Source organism: Nerophis lumbriciformis, linkage group LG11 (genome assembly GCF_033978685.3).
Source record: "Nerophis lumbriciformis linkage group LG11, RoL_Nlum_v2.1, whole genome shotgun sequence".
Classification (NCBI taxonomy): domain Eukaryota; kingdom Metazoa; phylum Chordata; class Actinopteri; order Syngnathiformes; family Syngnathidae; genus Nerophis; species Nerophis lumbriciformis.
This window is the reverse complement of record NC_084558.2, coordinates 33,245,828-33,259,787: the sequence shown is the minus strand read 5'-3', so window position 1 is coordinate 33,259,787 and position 13,960 is coordinate 33,245,828. Positions and strand designations below refer to the sequence as shown.

At 42.7% G+C, this 13,960-nt stretch overlaps 1 protein-coding gene across 10 annotated transcripts in view; it reads left to right on the top strand.

The window, feature by feature from the left end:
• The window catches only part of vars2 (valyl-tRNA synthetase 2, mitochondrial), a 99,150-nt gene that overhangs the window by 6,408 nt on the left and 78,782 nt on the right, over positions 1 to 13,960 (top strand). For all 10 annotated transcript variants that reach the window (XM_061966765.1, XM_061966764.1, XM_061966759.1 and 7 more), the window contains 6 exons: positions 2,957 to 3,078; positions 3,199 to 3,265; positions 3,411 to 3,508; positions 3,609 to 3,690; positions 7,036 to 7,155; positions 12,629 to 12,737. In XM_061966765.1, coding sequence (XP_061822749.1) covers positions 2,957 to 3,078; positions 3,199 to 3,265; positions 3,411 to 3,508; positions 3,609 to 3,690; positions 7,036 to 7,155; positions 12,629 to 12,737 — 598 coding nt within the window. The remainder of the gene's footprint in view (positions 1 to 2,956; positions 3,079 to 3,198; positions 3,266 to 3,410; positions 3,509 to 3,608; positions 3,691 to 7,035; positions 7,156 to 12,628; positions 12,738 to 13,960) is intronic.

Sequence of the window (13,960 nt, the reverse complement as noted above, 5' to 3'; positions counted from 1 at the left end):
ACTTTAGTATACGGGAGTACCATAACTTTGGAGGTGGTGACACCCCTGACCAGCACTAGATCTGTCGTATTACCGTTGCGATGCGTAGGTTCATTTATTATTTGTGTAAGACCACAGCTATCAATTATAGTCTGGAGCGCCACGCACTGAGGGTCCGATGGGGTATTCATATGGATATTAAAGTCCCCCATTATGATTATATTGTCGGCGTGCGTCACTAGATCAGCAACGAACTCTGAGAATTCATTGATAAAGTCCGAGTAGGGCCCTGGGGGGCGGTAGATAACAGCCAGGTCGAGAGGCAGCGGTGCGACAGACCTCATAGTAAGCACCTCAAACGATTTGTATTTATTATTTAGGTTAGGGGTAAGGTTAAAGTTTTCATTGTATATTAGTGCGACCCCCCCACCCCTTTTGAGGGGACGGGCAATATGTGCATTCGTATAGTTAGGAGGAGATGCCTCATTAAGCGCAAAAAAATCGTCTGGTTTGAGCCAGTTTTCGCTAAGACCAATGACGTTAAGATTGTTGTCTCTAATGACCTCATTAACTAATAAAGTTTTGGGAGACAATGATCTTATGTTTAAAAAGTCCATATTATAAGTATTGGGCTGTTTTGACGAGTTTTTGTTGAAATTATCCGTAATAGCAATATTAATAATGTTGCGTTTATTATACGTAGTGCACTTTAAATAGTTTCGACCATATCTAGGAATTGATTTGACGGGAATTTTCAGATTGTTTGCTTGATGCTGCGATAAACTGAACGCATCATAATTTGCCACCTCAGTAGAATGCATATCTACCTCTGACACAGTCACAACAGAAAAAACATTATGTGAGTTGTGTATTATTCTAAGAGAATTTCTATGCGTACAGGGATTATCCAGCCTGGCGCTGGCTAGTTCTAGCTTAACTGACTCCTCACCCGGACTAGCAGGCTCTGTAATTGCCTGTGACCGGGCTTGCTCTAGTGTAGTTAGTCAAATGTGACTTAAACAGTAGTCTATGTTTTTAGCCAGGATGATGGTGCCTTCCTGGTAAAGGTGAAGGCCGTCTCTCATCAGCAAGCCTGGTTTGCCCCAGAAAGAGGGCCAATTATCAATAAACGTTAGTCCCTGTTGTCTACAGAAGCTAGCCAGCCACTTGTTAAGCGAGACTAATCTGCTATATCTCTCATCATTGCCTCTCGCAGGCAGGGGGCCAGAGACAATTACTCGATGCCTGGACATCTTTCTAGCGAAATCACAAGTCCTGGCTATGTTTCTCTTTGTAATCTCTGACTGTCTCATTCTAGTGTCATTGGAGCCAACGTGTACAACTATATTCGCATAACTAGTGGTGTGATTAGCCTGTCGTACGTGTTTACTAGGCCTGTTGCGAGTTAGCTCCCTAAGATTAGGTTCAATGTCAGGTGCTCTGGCCCCGGGAATACACTTAATTGTGGCTGGTTTGCTAAACTTTATGTTTCGGGTGATGGAGTCCCCTATGACTAAGGTGTGGTGCCCGGTAGACTGGGGTTTAGGACTAGCTAAAGGGCTAAATCTATTATGCGTCTCAACCGGTACACCGTAGCTTGTAGGCCGCTTAGGACTACTACAGGCTGGGCTAGTAACCTCGCTACAGCTAACGCTAGCAGATGTGTCCGCAACATCTAAAGTTACGAGATTACTCTGCTCTAACTGGCGGACACGGCCCTCTAGCAGAGCCAGCCTCTCCGTGAGTAAGGTGCAAGACGCGCAGGAAGTCATACTCAAGGTGTTTTCTGTCACCGAGTGAAGTTCCTGCTGTCTTCCGAGAAGTCGTGGTCACGGTGTGTGGGGAGCCGCTTCTTTCCGACCGACCGGCGCCGCCTTTCTCCGCGCTAGCTTCGTTAGCTTAGCAGCTAGGTAGCTGCGGGAGGGGTGGTGAGACAGATCGGGTGATTTGCAAGTTCAATAGTACTACTAAATATGTTTAGGAAATAGTAAAGAAAGCTGCAGAACAATTAAAAGCACACAGATAGAACGATACTTAGCTTTTTCGAAACAGCGAGCAGTCAGCAACCAGTCACGCACGGTGAACCGGAACCGGAAGTGAAATTATTCTTAAACTGATTATGCAGATAGGGAGGGAGCTGCAAAGCAAACACAAATTACAATGTTGGGTTATAATAGTCACAATTATAAAAAATAATTATCATGGCAGACTTCATGAGAGCCGACGACTACTACTTTGGGACATATGATGATCCAGAACCTTATATTTTTGAGCCGGAATTTATAAATGGAGGATGAGCTACAAGTTTTAGAATCTGGGTAATAAGCAGATCCAGCAAGTAGCAGTATTGCTAAGTGTTAAACAAGGAATACTGTACATTCTACAAACATAATAAAACAATCACCTACTGTACAATGTTTGCTCTCACTGGGAGGCCAACTGATAGGATGTTCATGTCTTCCTGTTCAGATGAAGAATTAACCATAATCCTCATGCAGGTAACAAAAAAAAAAGGGGGGGCGCAAACAAGCGTCTTTTCATGTCTTTCTCGCAGTCACAGGGTCAAAGTTGGATGTCAAAGTTGACCAAAATTCTCGGTTTATAAACACAACCTTCTATGATTCAAGGGAGAGACATGATTTGTAATCTAGAATTAACTTTTACCAACTCAAAGGCAATGTAGCAGCTCACCGGCTCAGTATGTCAATAGCTGCATAAGCTAGTTAGCTTTCTATGAACACGGCACAGTTAAAGGTAGTTCCTTGACACTTATAATAACAATGTCGCGAATATTTGGTGTATATGCAGGTCATAACATGTAAAAGGAGTATTCATAGCGGTTGTTGGATGTCTTAACCACTCGTATTTGCTGAACATTCCAAATTAGAATGCATTTAAAAAAGTGCAGTTCCCCTCTAACGCAGATCCAGCGCAGATACAATGTATGACATGTGTGTTTGTTTTTTCTCCTTGCCAGACGAAATTATCTCATGCTGTGGATCAGAATTTTGTGCTGTGTATCCCTCCACCAAATGTAACTGGGACTCTGCATCTGGGACATGCTCTGACTGTAGCTATAGAAGATGCTTTGGTTCGATGGTAACTGCCAATATTTGATGCAGATAGTTGCTGGATGACAGATGTAGCAAACTTTTGGTGAAGACAGCTCTAGGCAATAAGCAGTAATTTATACTTACTTTACTTTCTTCAATTCAATAGGAGAAGGATGCAGGGCCAGAGAGTATTGTGGGTACCTGGATGTGATCATGCAGGAATAGCAACACAGGTAAGTACTTTCTCACCCCATTCTATCACAGTGTAGTATTGCAAGAGGTTTCTATCATTGTGGCATAAACATACTTAGAATGTTCTCTTACTGTATGTATTTGGTACTGAATCATTGTATTTTCATATCATGTGATTCAAATCAGACTGTGGTGGAGAGAATGTTGCTCCGGGAAACAGGGAAGCTGAGACAAGACTTCACTAGAGAAGAATTTTTAAAGGAGGTTTGGAAATGGAAACATGAGTGAGTCTAGTCTCTCTTTGTCCATATATGCTTGAATATACTACTGTACATGTATTGGCTATGTCACCATTGCTAAATATATGCACTGGTTTTGTGTCAGGAAAGGAGAGGAAATCTATCATCAGTTAAGGAAACTTGGTGCGTCCCTGGACTGGAGCAGAGCCTGTTTCACTATGGATGAAGTGAGACACATGTTTAACACATGCAGGCACCCTGGTTCACACTGATTTTTTAAAGAGTGTGCAAGTGCAACATTAACAGTTTGAAGAGTGTGAATAATTATTTTATTTTTAGTCAGTGGAAGTTCCTTATTGGTTGAAGTGCAGCATTATTAGTTCCGGCTTGTAGTGTCGTTCTCGATCTACACAGAACAATAGTTCAAATTTAGTTTGATGCGACTCTCTTCTCATTCATTCTCGTAGCGTCATAGTTCATTAAACAGTGTTGTCTTTTGACTTCACTGGAGAAGCATAGAGTTAGTTGTTCCAATGCTGCGTAACTAGAAAGTCATTGGCCAAATTACTGGGTTTGTCCCACCCATTGCATAATGAGCATCTCTGAAAGCATGAGCATCTTCCACATGATCTGTCTGAGGCTGAATCCCTTTTTGTTTAACAGCAAAATGAGCAAATCAACGATCTTGAAATATAAATCACTGCCAGAGCATTTTTCAAGTTTTATTCTGTTGTTCCGAGTCGATATGGCGAATTTACAATCCTCTTAGCTGTCAAAAAATCAATCAAATAATTTGAATTTTTTTTGTTATTATGCTTGCCACATTCTTCCATTATTGTGTTCAATAAATCGATTGTAAAAAGCTAAAAAAAAAAACGCCAATAAATACTTGCATAGTTTATTGATGACTGCCCAGGCCAGCCGAAATGTTGTATGCATTGAACGATCCAGGATGTCCAAACGCGGTTGGGGGGTTGCCATGCATTTCATACCACGCTCACTTTCTCTCCTATTCACACAGACACAGTCAGGTAAACAATGAGCATTTTGTTTTTTCTCATTAATTCAAAGTGGCATTATTGTCCTTTTATACTCATCTTGATGGATGTTTCCATGTGTTTACAAATGAAGCAATCAAAATAGATTTGATAGCTTTCTGGAAGTCATCTTTTACCATGTTTTCACAGTCAGTGTAGAACTGCGTACAAACTTCACATGCAATATAGTATTTCACCTTATAGCAGCCTCGAATGCGCTTAGGGGCAAAATTATTTAAAGGGGCCCTATCATGCAAAACCAACTTTTCTTACCTATTTGTAACTGCTGTTGTGTATTTGGGATCTGCATTAGTTGGAACATTTGAAATCAAACTATGGAGATATTGCTTAGATATTTATACAACAATCTTGCCTCCCTTAATACTTCCTCCAAACGAGCCGTTTCAAATTTGCACAATTTTTGCACCGATGACATCACCAGATTATCCATATTTGATATGAATTTACACAAGGTGCTTTGTGCGTGTCCGCTATTGTACTCCGATAGTCAGTGAGCTCCTTTGTTTTCGGGATCCTCTTGTTATGGGGTAGACTGCCTTGTACGTGCGCCTGCATCCTCCACTGTTGCCATTTATATTACAAAGTAGCGTGTACCTCAAACGTAATCTGTCAGTAGGCTCGCCATGGAAGCGCTAAAAACTACAACACAAATGGTGGGGAGAAGACACAGTCAAAGTGGAGGCAAGTAATTATGACCGCCCACAAAACGGCGCGATTTGAAAACACGGTCAGAAAGCGGCTAGAAAACAGTCTGTAGCACATAATCCATGCAACATTTTGACCAAAAAAACATCATTACATGGATGTTATGTAGACCACAAGGAAGTGTTTTAAAGGGGAACAGCACTTTTTTGGAATTTTGCATATTGTTCACAATCCATATGAGAGACAAGAAGATAATAATCATCTTGTTCTAGGTGGCTGACAAAGCAGAAAAAAAATGCATCCAAAAACCGGTGGGCTCTCTCAGTGAGGTGACTCGCTGCAGTCAGCCAAACTGTAGAACTGTCTGCTTTAAATAAGTAAAACGATTATTGAATATTGACGTTTACTAATCGGATCTATAACCGTCAATGTCCGAATTGAGATTAATCTAAACATTGATTATTTTCCCCACCTCTACTTGATGGACAGTAGCTGGCCAAAGACATTTTTTTCCAGTTTTTTTTGGGTAAGCACACCATTTATAGCTTGACTCCTAGTTCCATATTTGCAGCAACAAGTCACGCCAGTCCTGACTCTTGTTTTCCATCTGCTCCAAAATTTCAATCTCTTTTTGTGCTCGCTCAGCATTTATAGCCAGCAGTTCATCCCCCGCACATTCAGGCTCAAAAAGATAGAATTCTGCCTGGTGAAACAAGATTTAAGTACCCCCTTCTTTAAGTATTGTGAATACAGAAGAACTATATGTAAGAGGAGGAAAGCCACAAGACGTACGGTGGTCAAACTTAATTTAGTGAAGTAAGAATGGTACTACAATTTAGACATTGTCATTGAAAATGTAATCCATGAATGCATGGCTCCTGAGTAACGGAACTTTTATCAGTCTATTTAATCCACTATATAACACCAGTTGTTACTTGAGATCCAGAGATTTTTGCTTGATCAGAGTTAGAATATCATCCACAGTATTATTGACACACTCAAGTCGCAGTTAGCATTTGTGTCTATGCTTTTAAAGAACACTATAACCACCAAGGCAGTTATTAATACACACATTGACTTGTTAATAACCACACATAAGAGATGCATGTTATCCCCGTGACTGCGTGGGTTCCCTTCGGGTACTCCGGCTTCCTCCCACTTTCAAAGCCATGCACCTGGGAATAGGTTGATTGGCAACACTAAATTGACCCTAGTGTGTGAATGTGAGTGTGAATGTTGTCTGTCTATCTGTGTTGGCTTGTCCAGGGTGTACCCCGCCTTCCGCCCGAATGCAGCTGAGGTAGGCTCCAGCAGCCCCCCGACCCCGAAAGGGACAAGCGATAGAAAATGGATGGATGGAAGAGATGTAACACTGTAAACTTACCCTCTACTCAAATCTGTTGGTAGCCATTATGTAGCGTCACGTGGCATTTGTCCTCCTAGTTGTGAAAGCTACAAGGATTTGATATGTTTATGCAAGTATTTTCAGAGGACTTCCACATTTTTCATTGATTTTCTATGTATTATATGAGCTGAAGCCCATTCCTAACTTTCAGTGAGAGGCCGACAAATGTGGACTGGTAGTCAGAAAAGCAATGTTATATTCACAGCTAATTAATGCTTAATATGGCTTTTTTTGAACTGTTGGAGGAAACCAGGCACAGGTATGGCATGTTAACTACACACAACCAAGATTGAAGCAAATGGGAGGCAAATGTTTTAACTACACATCCACCGTTCTGCCCTGAAGAGGATCTTGACACCAAAAAATGTCATAATGTTATTTTTAATTATGTTTCTTAGTTATTATCTGGTATTTTCAACATAACGTGTGTAAAATGATTGACATTACTGTGTCCTTGGTTTCAGGATTTCAGTAAGGCTGTTACTGAGGCCTTTGTCCGACTGTGTGACGCCGATTTGATCTTTCGCTCAGAGGGACTCGTCAATTGGAGCTGTGCCCTGGAGTCTGCAATATCTGATATAGAGGTGATGAAACATGTTCTATCCGTGTACATATTGTGGAAAAGAAGCTTAATATTGTGAATGATCATTATGCGTAGCAGGCTTCCCTCTATGTGGGGACTAACAGATTCACCTCCTGTAGAAAAACATTTGGGTTTCTCAATGTAAGCTTGGTTCTTTGATAACAGAGTGAGGTATTTCAGTATGGGTCTTGATCGTGTATCACTACGGAAGCTCCAATGACACAATCAACAAATCAATCAAGGTTTACTTATGTAGCCCTTAATCATAAATGTCTCAAAGGGCTGCACAAGCCACAACTCAGATCTCACATCAGGGCAAGAAAACTCAATGGGAACAATGAGAAACCTTGGAAGGGTCCGCAGATGTGGGGACCCCTTGATAACTCAATGACGACAACCTTCTTCTTTTTATACGTATACTTTACTGAGTTTAAGTTCAGGGAACACAATAACAAACCGGCCACTGCCGTTCACATAACCGACTAGCAACCGGAGCCCGCGCATAGAGCAATGCATGCTGGGAGTTACCGTAAATACACTAAAAGAGTGTACCATAATAATGCGCAATGCAAAAACAGAACATTTACACCCTGTGGGTGACTGGTGCAATGAATGCAGAGTGGATAAAGTTAATAATGTGAGAGTCCAGTCCATAGTGGGGCCAGCAGGGGATCCTCTTGAATGTAGACACGTCGGGGCGCAGAGATGTCACCGACTGATGCAAAGGGGAGTGGTCCATCCTGGGTTCCAACTTTAAACAGCTAGCGCGTCATCCAAGGAGGCTGATCCGTGGTCATCTGATAACCTTTCCACTGCAGGAGAGGGGGGCAGAGCAGAAACGAGAGACAGCAGATCAACTGGTCTAAAAAGGGTCTATTTAAAGCCAAATGAGTTTTAGGATGGTACTTAAAGGCTTCTACTGAGGTAGCATCTCTAACTGTTACCGGTAGAGCATTCCAGAGTACTGGAACCCGAATAGAAAACGCTGTAAAGCCTGCAGACTTTTTTTGTGCTTTGGGAATCACGAATAAGCCGGAGTTCTTTGAACGCAGATTTCTGGCCGGAACATATAGTATAATACAATCAGTAAGATAGGATGGAGCTAGACAGTTTAGTATTTTATATGTAAGTAGTAAAACCTTAAAGTCGCATCTTAAGTGCACAGAAAGTCAGTGCAGGTGAGCCAATATAGGCGTAAACTTTCTTGTTCATGTCAAAAGTCTAGCAGCCACATTTTGTACCAACTGTAATTTTTTTATGCTAGACATAGGGAGACTCGAAAGTAATACGTTACAGTTATCGAGATGAGACGTAACGCACGCATGGATAATAATCTCAGCTTTGGTGGTGGACAAAATGGGAAGGATTTTTGCGATTTTATGGGGATGACAGAAGGCTGTTTTAGTAACACTCTTAATGTGTGACTCAAATGAGAGTTGGGTCGAATATAATACCGAGATTCTTTACCGAATCGCTTTGTGTAAGTGTATGGTTGTCAAATGTTAATTAAATAGGTATAATTAAATAGGTGCCGGTGTTAGCAGGACATATAATCAGCTTTTCCGTTTTCTTTAGCATTAAGATGCAAAAAGTTGCTGGACATCCATTGTTTGATTTCATTTAGACACCCCTCCAGGTGACTGCAATCTGCCGTGTTGGTCAGCTTTAGGGTAATGTAGAATTGGGTGTCATCAGCATAACAGTGAAAGCTAACACCGTATTTGCGTATAATGTCACCGAGCAGCAACATTTAGATGTTGAAGAGTGCAGGGCTAAGACCCGAACCCTGTGGAACTCCGCACGTTACCTTAATATATTCCGAGGTCACATTGTTATGGGAGACACACTACATCCTGTCAGTAAGGTAGGAGTTAAACCAAAAAAAGGCTAAGTCTGACATACAAATACGTGTTTTAATACGTCAGAAATATCCAGCACTTCCTCATTCTTATCACTCAATATTTTTTAAACGTGTGACTGCACATGTGCTAGATACTTCAGGAAACTGCATTTCATTTTCATCAGGCAAACTACATGCCAGGAGAACACTGGACACCTGGGCTGGAGGCAAAACGTCAGCCCAGATCCGGCTATCTCCAATATCATTATTCAAAACCATAGTGACACTATCCACTGCCAATTCTGGACACACACCCATGGTCACTTCACCCTGAAACAAATCTAAGTGCAGTACCATTTTATGACGTGGCACAATTAAAAAAGCTCACCCCATTCCGACAACAGAAAAGTCAGAGCCACGAGAGGTTTGACGTGAAAACGACAACGTAGGAGCAACAATAAATGCAGTGACTGACCCGGTGTCACGGGTTAACACAGACCCACTCACTACTGCCATCCAAGGACACATACCCCTTTGTAATGCACGGTAGAAAAAACTTCAAATCTGGCACCACTTCAACCACTGTGGGAAACCTGAGTGAGACAACACATGGTCGGTTTACGATTAGGTGAAACTGAATTAAAGCGAGATTTAAGTGCAAAGCAGTCACTTTTTCAATGTCCAGTCTTTTGACAGTACTTACAAACTTTCTCAAAGTCACATAAAAGACGATCACTTTTAACCCCGTCTTCCGGTGTCGTTTTCGTAAAATTGCGCCTAGTGTCACAGGAACCAAAACCACCATTATTGTTCCTATAATGTGTCAGATAATAATCATCGGCCAGTGCAGCAGCCTCTGCAATAGTTCACTAATATATATATTAAATGTGCTCAAAAAGACAATCCTTAAACTGCTCCAGCATTATAACCTCCTTCAAGTCGGCAAAAGTTTTAACAGCAGCTGACAAACGCCAACTATCAAAATGTGTGACCAAATCACGCATAAACTCCATGTGTGATGTAGCTCCTCGTTTCCACCCATGAAAACTCTGCTTATACGCCTTTGACACCAACTCGTACGCTTTAAGCACTGCCACGTTAACTGCAAGATAAGTACTCCTGTCAGCACTACTCAATGCTGAAAATGCCTGTTGCGCTTTCCCTACCAAAACACACTGTGGCATAACAAACATGTAGCCTCTGACCGACAACGAGACTGCTAAACTCTCAAATAAAAATTACAAAATTTCAGGGTCTTTCTCATTGAACTTAGGAACAAGCCTCAAATCACTAAGTTCATCCTTTTATCCTTGCACTCCTAATGTACGCTGATCGTCAGTGTAACTATCCCCAAGACTACCCTGTCTCGTTAACTCAAGTTTCTGCCACTTGAGGTCAAGTTTAGCTATTTTCAAATCCTGCTTCTTTTTCTCAGTTTCTACTCGCATGTTTTCCCTTTGATTTTCAGCATGCACTTGCATTTTCTCAGTTTCATGCTCAACCTGCACTCGCCTTTTGTCAGTCTGCTGCAAAATTTTTGCTGCTCAAAACTCAAAACAGTGACAACTGCAGGTGAAGCTACATATACTTTATGCATTAATTGATCTCTGAAATTTCCTTTAACAATATTCTTAACTTTCTTTGTGTCTCCAATATCGACTTTATAATACTCTGCAATTGCAGTTAACTGTCTCCTAGTGCAGTTGTCTAAACCACGCTCACATGGTGCTTTAACAAATTCCTTGCGGCGTGGCTCGGTTGATAGAGCAGCTGTGCGAGCAACTTGAGGGTTCCAGGGTTGATCCCCGCTTCTGCCATCTTCGTCACTGCTGATGTGTTCTTGGGCAAGACACTTACTCACCTGCTCCCAGTTCCACCAACATTGCTTTAAATGTAGCTTAAAGACGTAGATATAAGGTTGCACTATTTAAAGCGCTTTAAGTATCAAGAGAAACACAAATACAAAATCCCACGTAAGCTTAAGTGATAATTTAACAATGTACACCAATACAAAGGCGTAGAAGTCCCGCTTGCTACCGAGCCAAAACAACCTTTCAAACTCAACCCTCGTCTTCGGGAAGCGTGGTGATGGGTACTTATGCGCTAGATACCGACAGCAGGCATGCACAACAAGCAAGCTGGCAAGCAAGCATAACCACGGCACGCTCCCGAGCCAAAGTAGGGAAAAGGGAATTGGGAAGCTGCAACCCGCTCTTAACTACCACACTAAAACCCAAAATGCAGTGAGACCCCTGTTGGGAACAATCGCTAAGCCTACCAGAGATTCCTATTCTTCAAACTTTCAGTGCGCATTACAAGAAATACACTTATCTTTTGGGTCTTGATAACTGCACAGCTGACTAAAATCATGGAAAAAAATCTGTACTCACTCAAAACTTCAGCATGATCCCCCAAGAGCGCAATACCTAAATAAGGCAAATGATGTTAAACGGTAAACCCTCTAACACGCCATCAAAAAATGCACAGCCAGCTCTAGCAAGACTTCAGTTTAGCTACTCAAACCAAGAGCCGACACAAAATCAAACTTATATTACCTTACTGGAAAAAAACACTAGTTGTTTAGACAAGCCCCTTCTTGTTACGGCTGGCTCAGGGCTGCAATGACAAAGGGGCAGACGAGACTGAAGTGTAACGTGCGCAAACAAATATTTAATACAACAAAAGTGAGTGTAACATATAGTCCAAAAGAAAGTAGGCTACACCAAGGACAAAGTTAACATAAATCTGCCAACAGTGAAAGAGGACCGAGCAGAGCAGAGGCACAGCACAGCAGGGTCCTGGGGATCCCAACTTGTATGCCACAGCTGATTAGCCCCAATGAGGTGCAGCTGCAAGACCTGCAGACACACAAGGCAGAGGGAGAAAGGTGGAGCCAGGAGAAGAGGCAGAAGATAAGTCCAAGCAGGATCCACTTCCACAAGGCTTCAACAGGGCTGTAAATGGTTTTGCACGAAATTTTCCGGGTGTAACTTTACACTTGGTTAACTGCACGGGTAAATGAATACAGAGTAGTTGAAAGAAGGCAGCTTGTCACAACACGGCCGCTGCGCCGAGACCAATGAACAAAATATTACAATAACGCAATAATCAGCCAACCGTAACTATTGCGGATTGTGACTGTACCTTAACAGCTACCCAATGTTAGCTTGGACCAGCTGAAAGAGCTGAGTGTAGCTCCTTCACAGTAAGACGGTGAGAATGATTTGGAGAAGGGAGTCGTCTGTGTTATAGGGAGAGGCTTGCTTTAGGCACAGCTCGACCTGTCATTGTAGCTTCCCGAGTGATACACGCCCAAGGCGATATCCGATAGTGAAACACCAAACGAAGTTAGAAAAAGAACTGTTGTAAATGACACAGTTCTCTGATCCTCTCACCAGCTACATAGCTTACAATGGTCATTCATTAAAATGTTGTGCTGTATTTCATACAACAAAAGTGAGTGTAACATATAATATTCCTGTATTTTACCCCACAACTCAAAATAATCTATTTAAAGTCCAGAAAATGCAGTAACCATCTGAAAATGTAATGAATGTCAATTTACAGTACAGTATTTTTGAATAAGCAATAATACAATATTACTTGAATGTCTTACCATTTATTTTGTCATTAGGTTGATTCAAAAGAACTATCTGGGCAAACCATGCTGTCTGTTCCTGGTTATGAACACAAAGTAGAGTTTGGAACCATGTTTACATTTGCCTACCCCATAGAAGACTGTGGTAAGTATCAGTGTTGATGGTGGTTTGAAAGTAAAAATATGGACCTAAAAGCAATTGCACACAGCAATGTCCATGGTTGTATGAGTTTGGTGTGGAATGACTTGATTAGCTCATTAAGGGCCCTAACCGCAACACACATCAAAGCTTGGGATAAACTACAACAGAGCCTGGCCTGACAAGCCTTTATGACCAGTCTTACAAAGCAGACTCTCCAGGAATTTGCAATTGCACCACTTTGCACAACTCCCCCCCCTCCACATTTTGGTTAATCGCTGTCTTTGTAACCAATCATTGGCTTCTTAGCAGCGCTCAAACACACACATGAACAGAGACGGAGAAGCATACAAGATTCATTAGTATCGTGGTACTATACTAGTACCAGTATACCATCCATCCATCCATCCATCTTCTTCCGCTTATCCGAGGTCGGGTCGCGGGGGCAGCAGCCTAAGCAGGGAAACTCAGACTTTCCCCTCCCCAGCCACTTCGTCCAGCTCTTCCCGGGGGATCCCGAGGCGTTCCCAGGCCAGCCGGGAGACATAGTCTTCCCAACGTGTCCTGGGTCTTCCCCGTGGCCTCCTACTGGTTGGACGTGCCCTAAACACCTCCCTAGGGAGGCGTTCGGGTGGCATCCTGACCAGATGCCCGAACCACCTCATCTGGCTCCTCTCGATGTGGAGGAGCAGCGGCTTTACTTTGAGCTCCCCCCGGATGACAGAGCTTCTCACCCTATCTATAAGGGATTGCCCCGCCACCCGGAGGAGGAAACTCATTTCGGCCGCTTGTACCTGTGATCTTGTCCTTTCGCTCATAACCCAAAGCTCATGACCATAGGTGAGGATGGGAACGTAGATCGACCGGTAAATTGAGAGCTTTGCCTTCCGGCTCAGCTCCTTCTTCACCACAACGGATCGATACAGCGTCCGCATTACTGAAGATGCCGCACCGATCCGCCTGTCGATCTCACGATCCACTCTTCCCCCACTCGTGAACAAGACTCCTAGGTACTTGAACTCCTCCACTTGGGGCAGGGTCTCCTCCCCAACCCGGAGATGGCACTCCACCCTTTTCCGGGCGAGAACCATGGACTCTGACTTGGAGGTGCTGATTCTCATCCCAGTCGCTTCACACTCTGCTGCGAACCGATCCAGCGAGAGCTGAAGATCCTGGCCAGATGAAGCCATCAGGACCACATCATCCGCAAAAAGCAGAGACCTAATCCT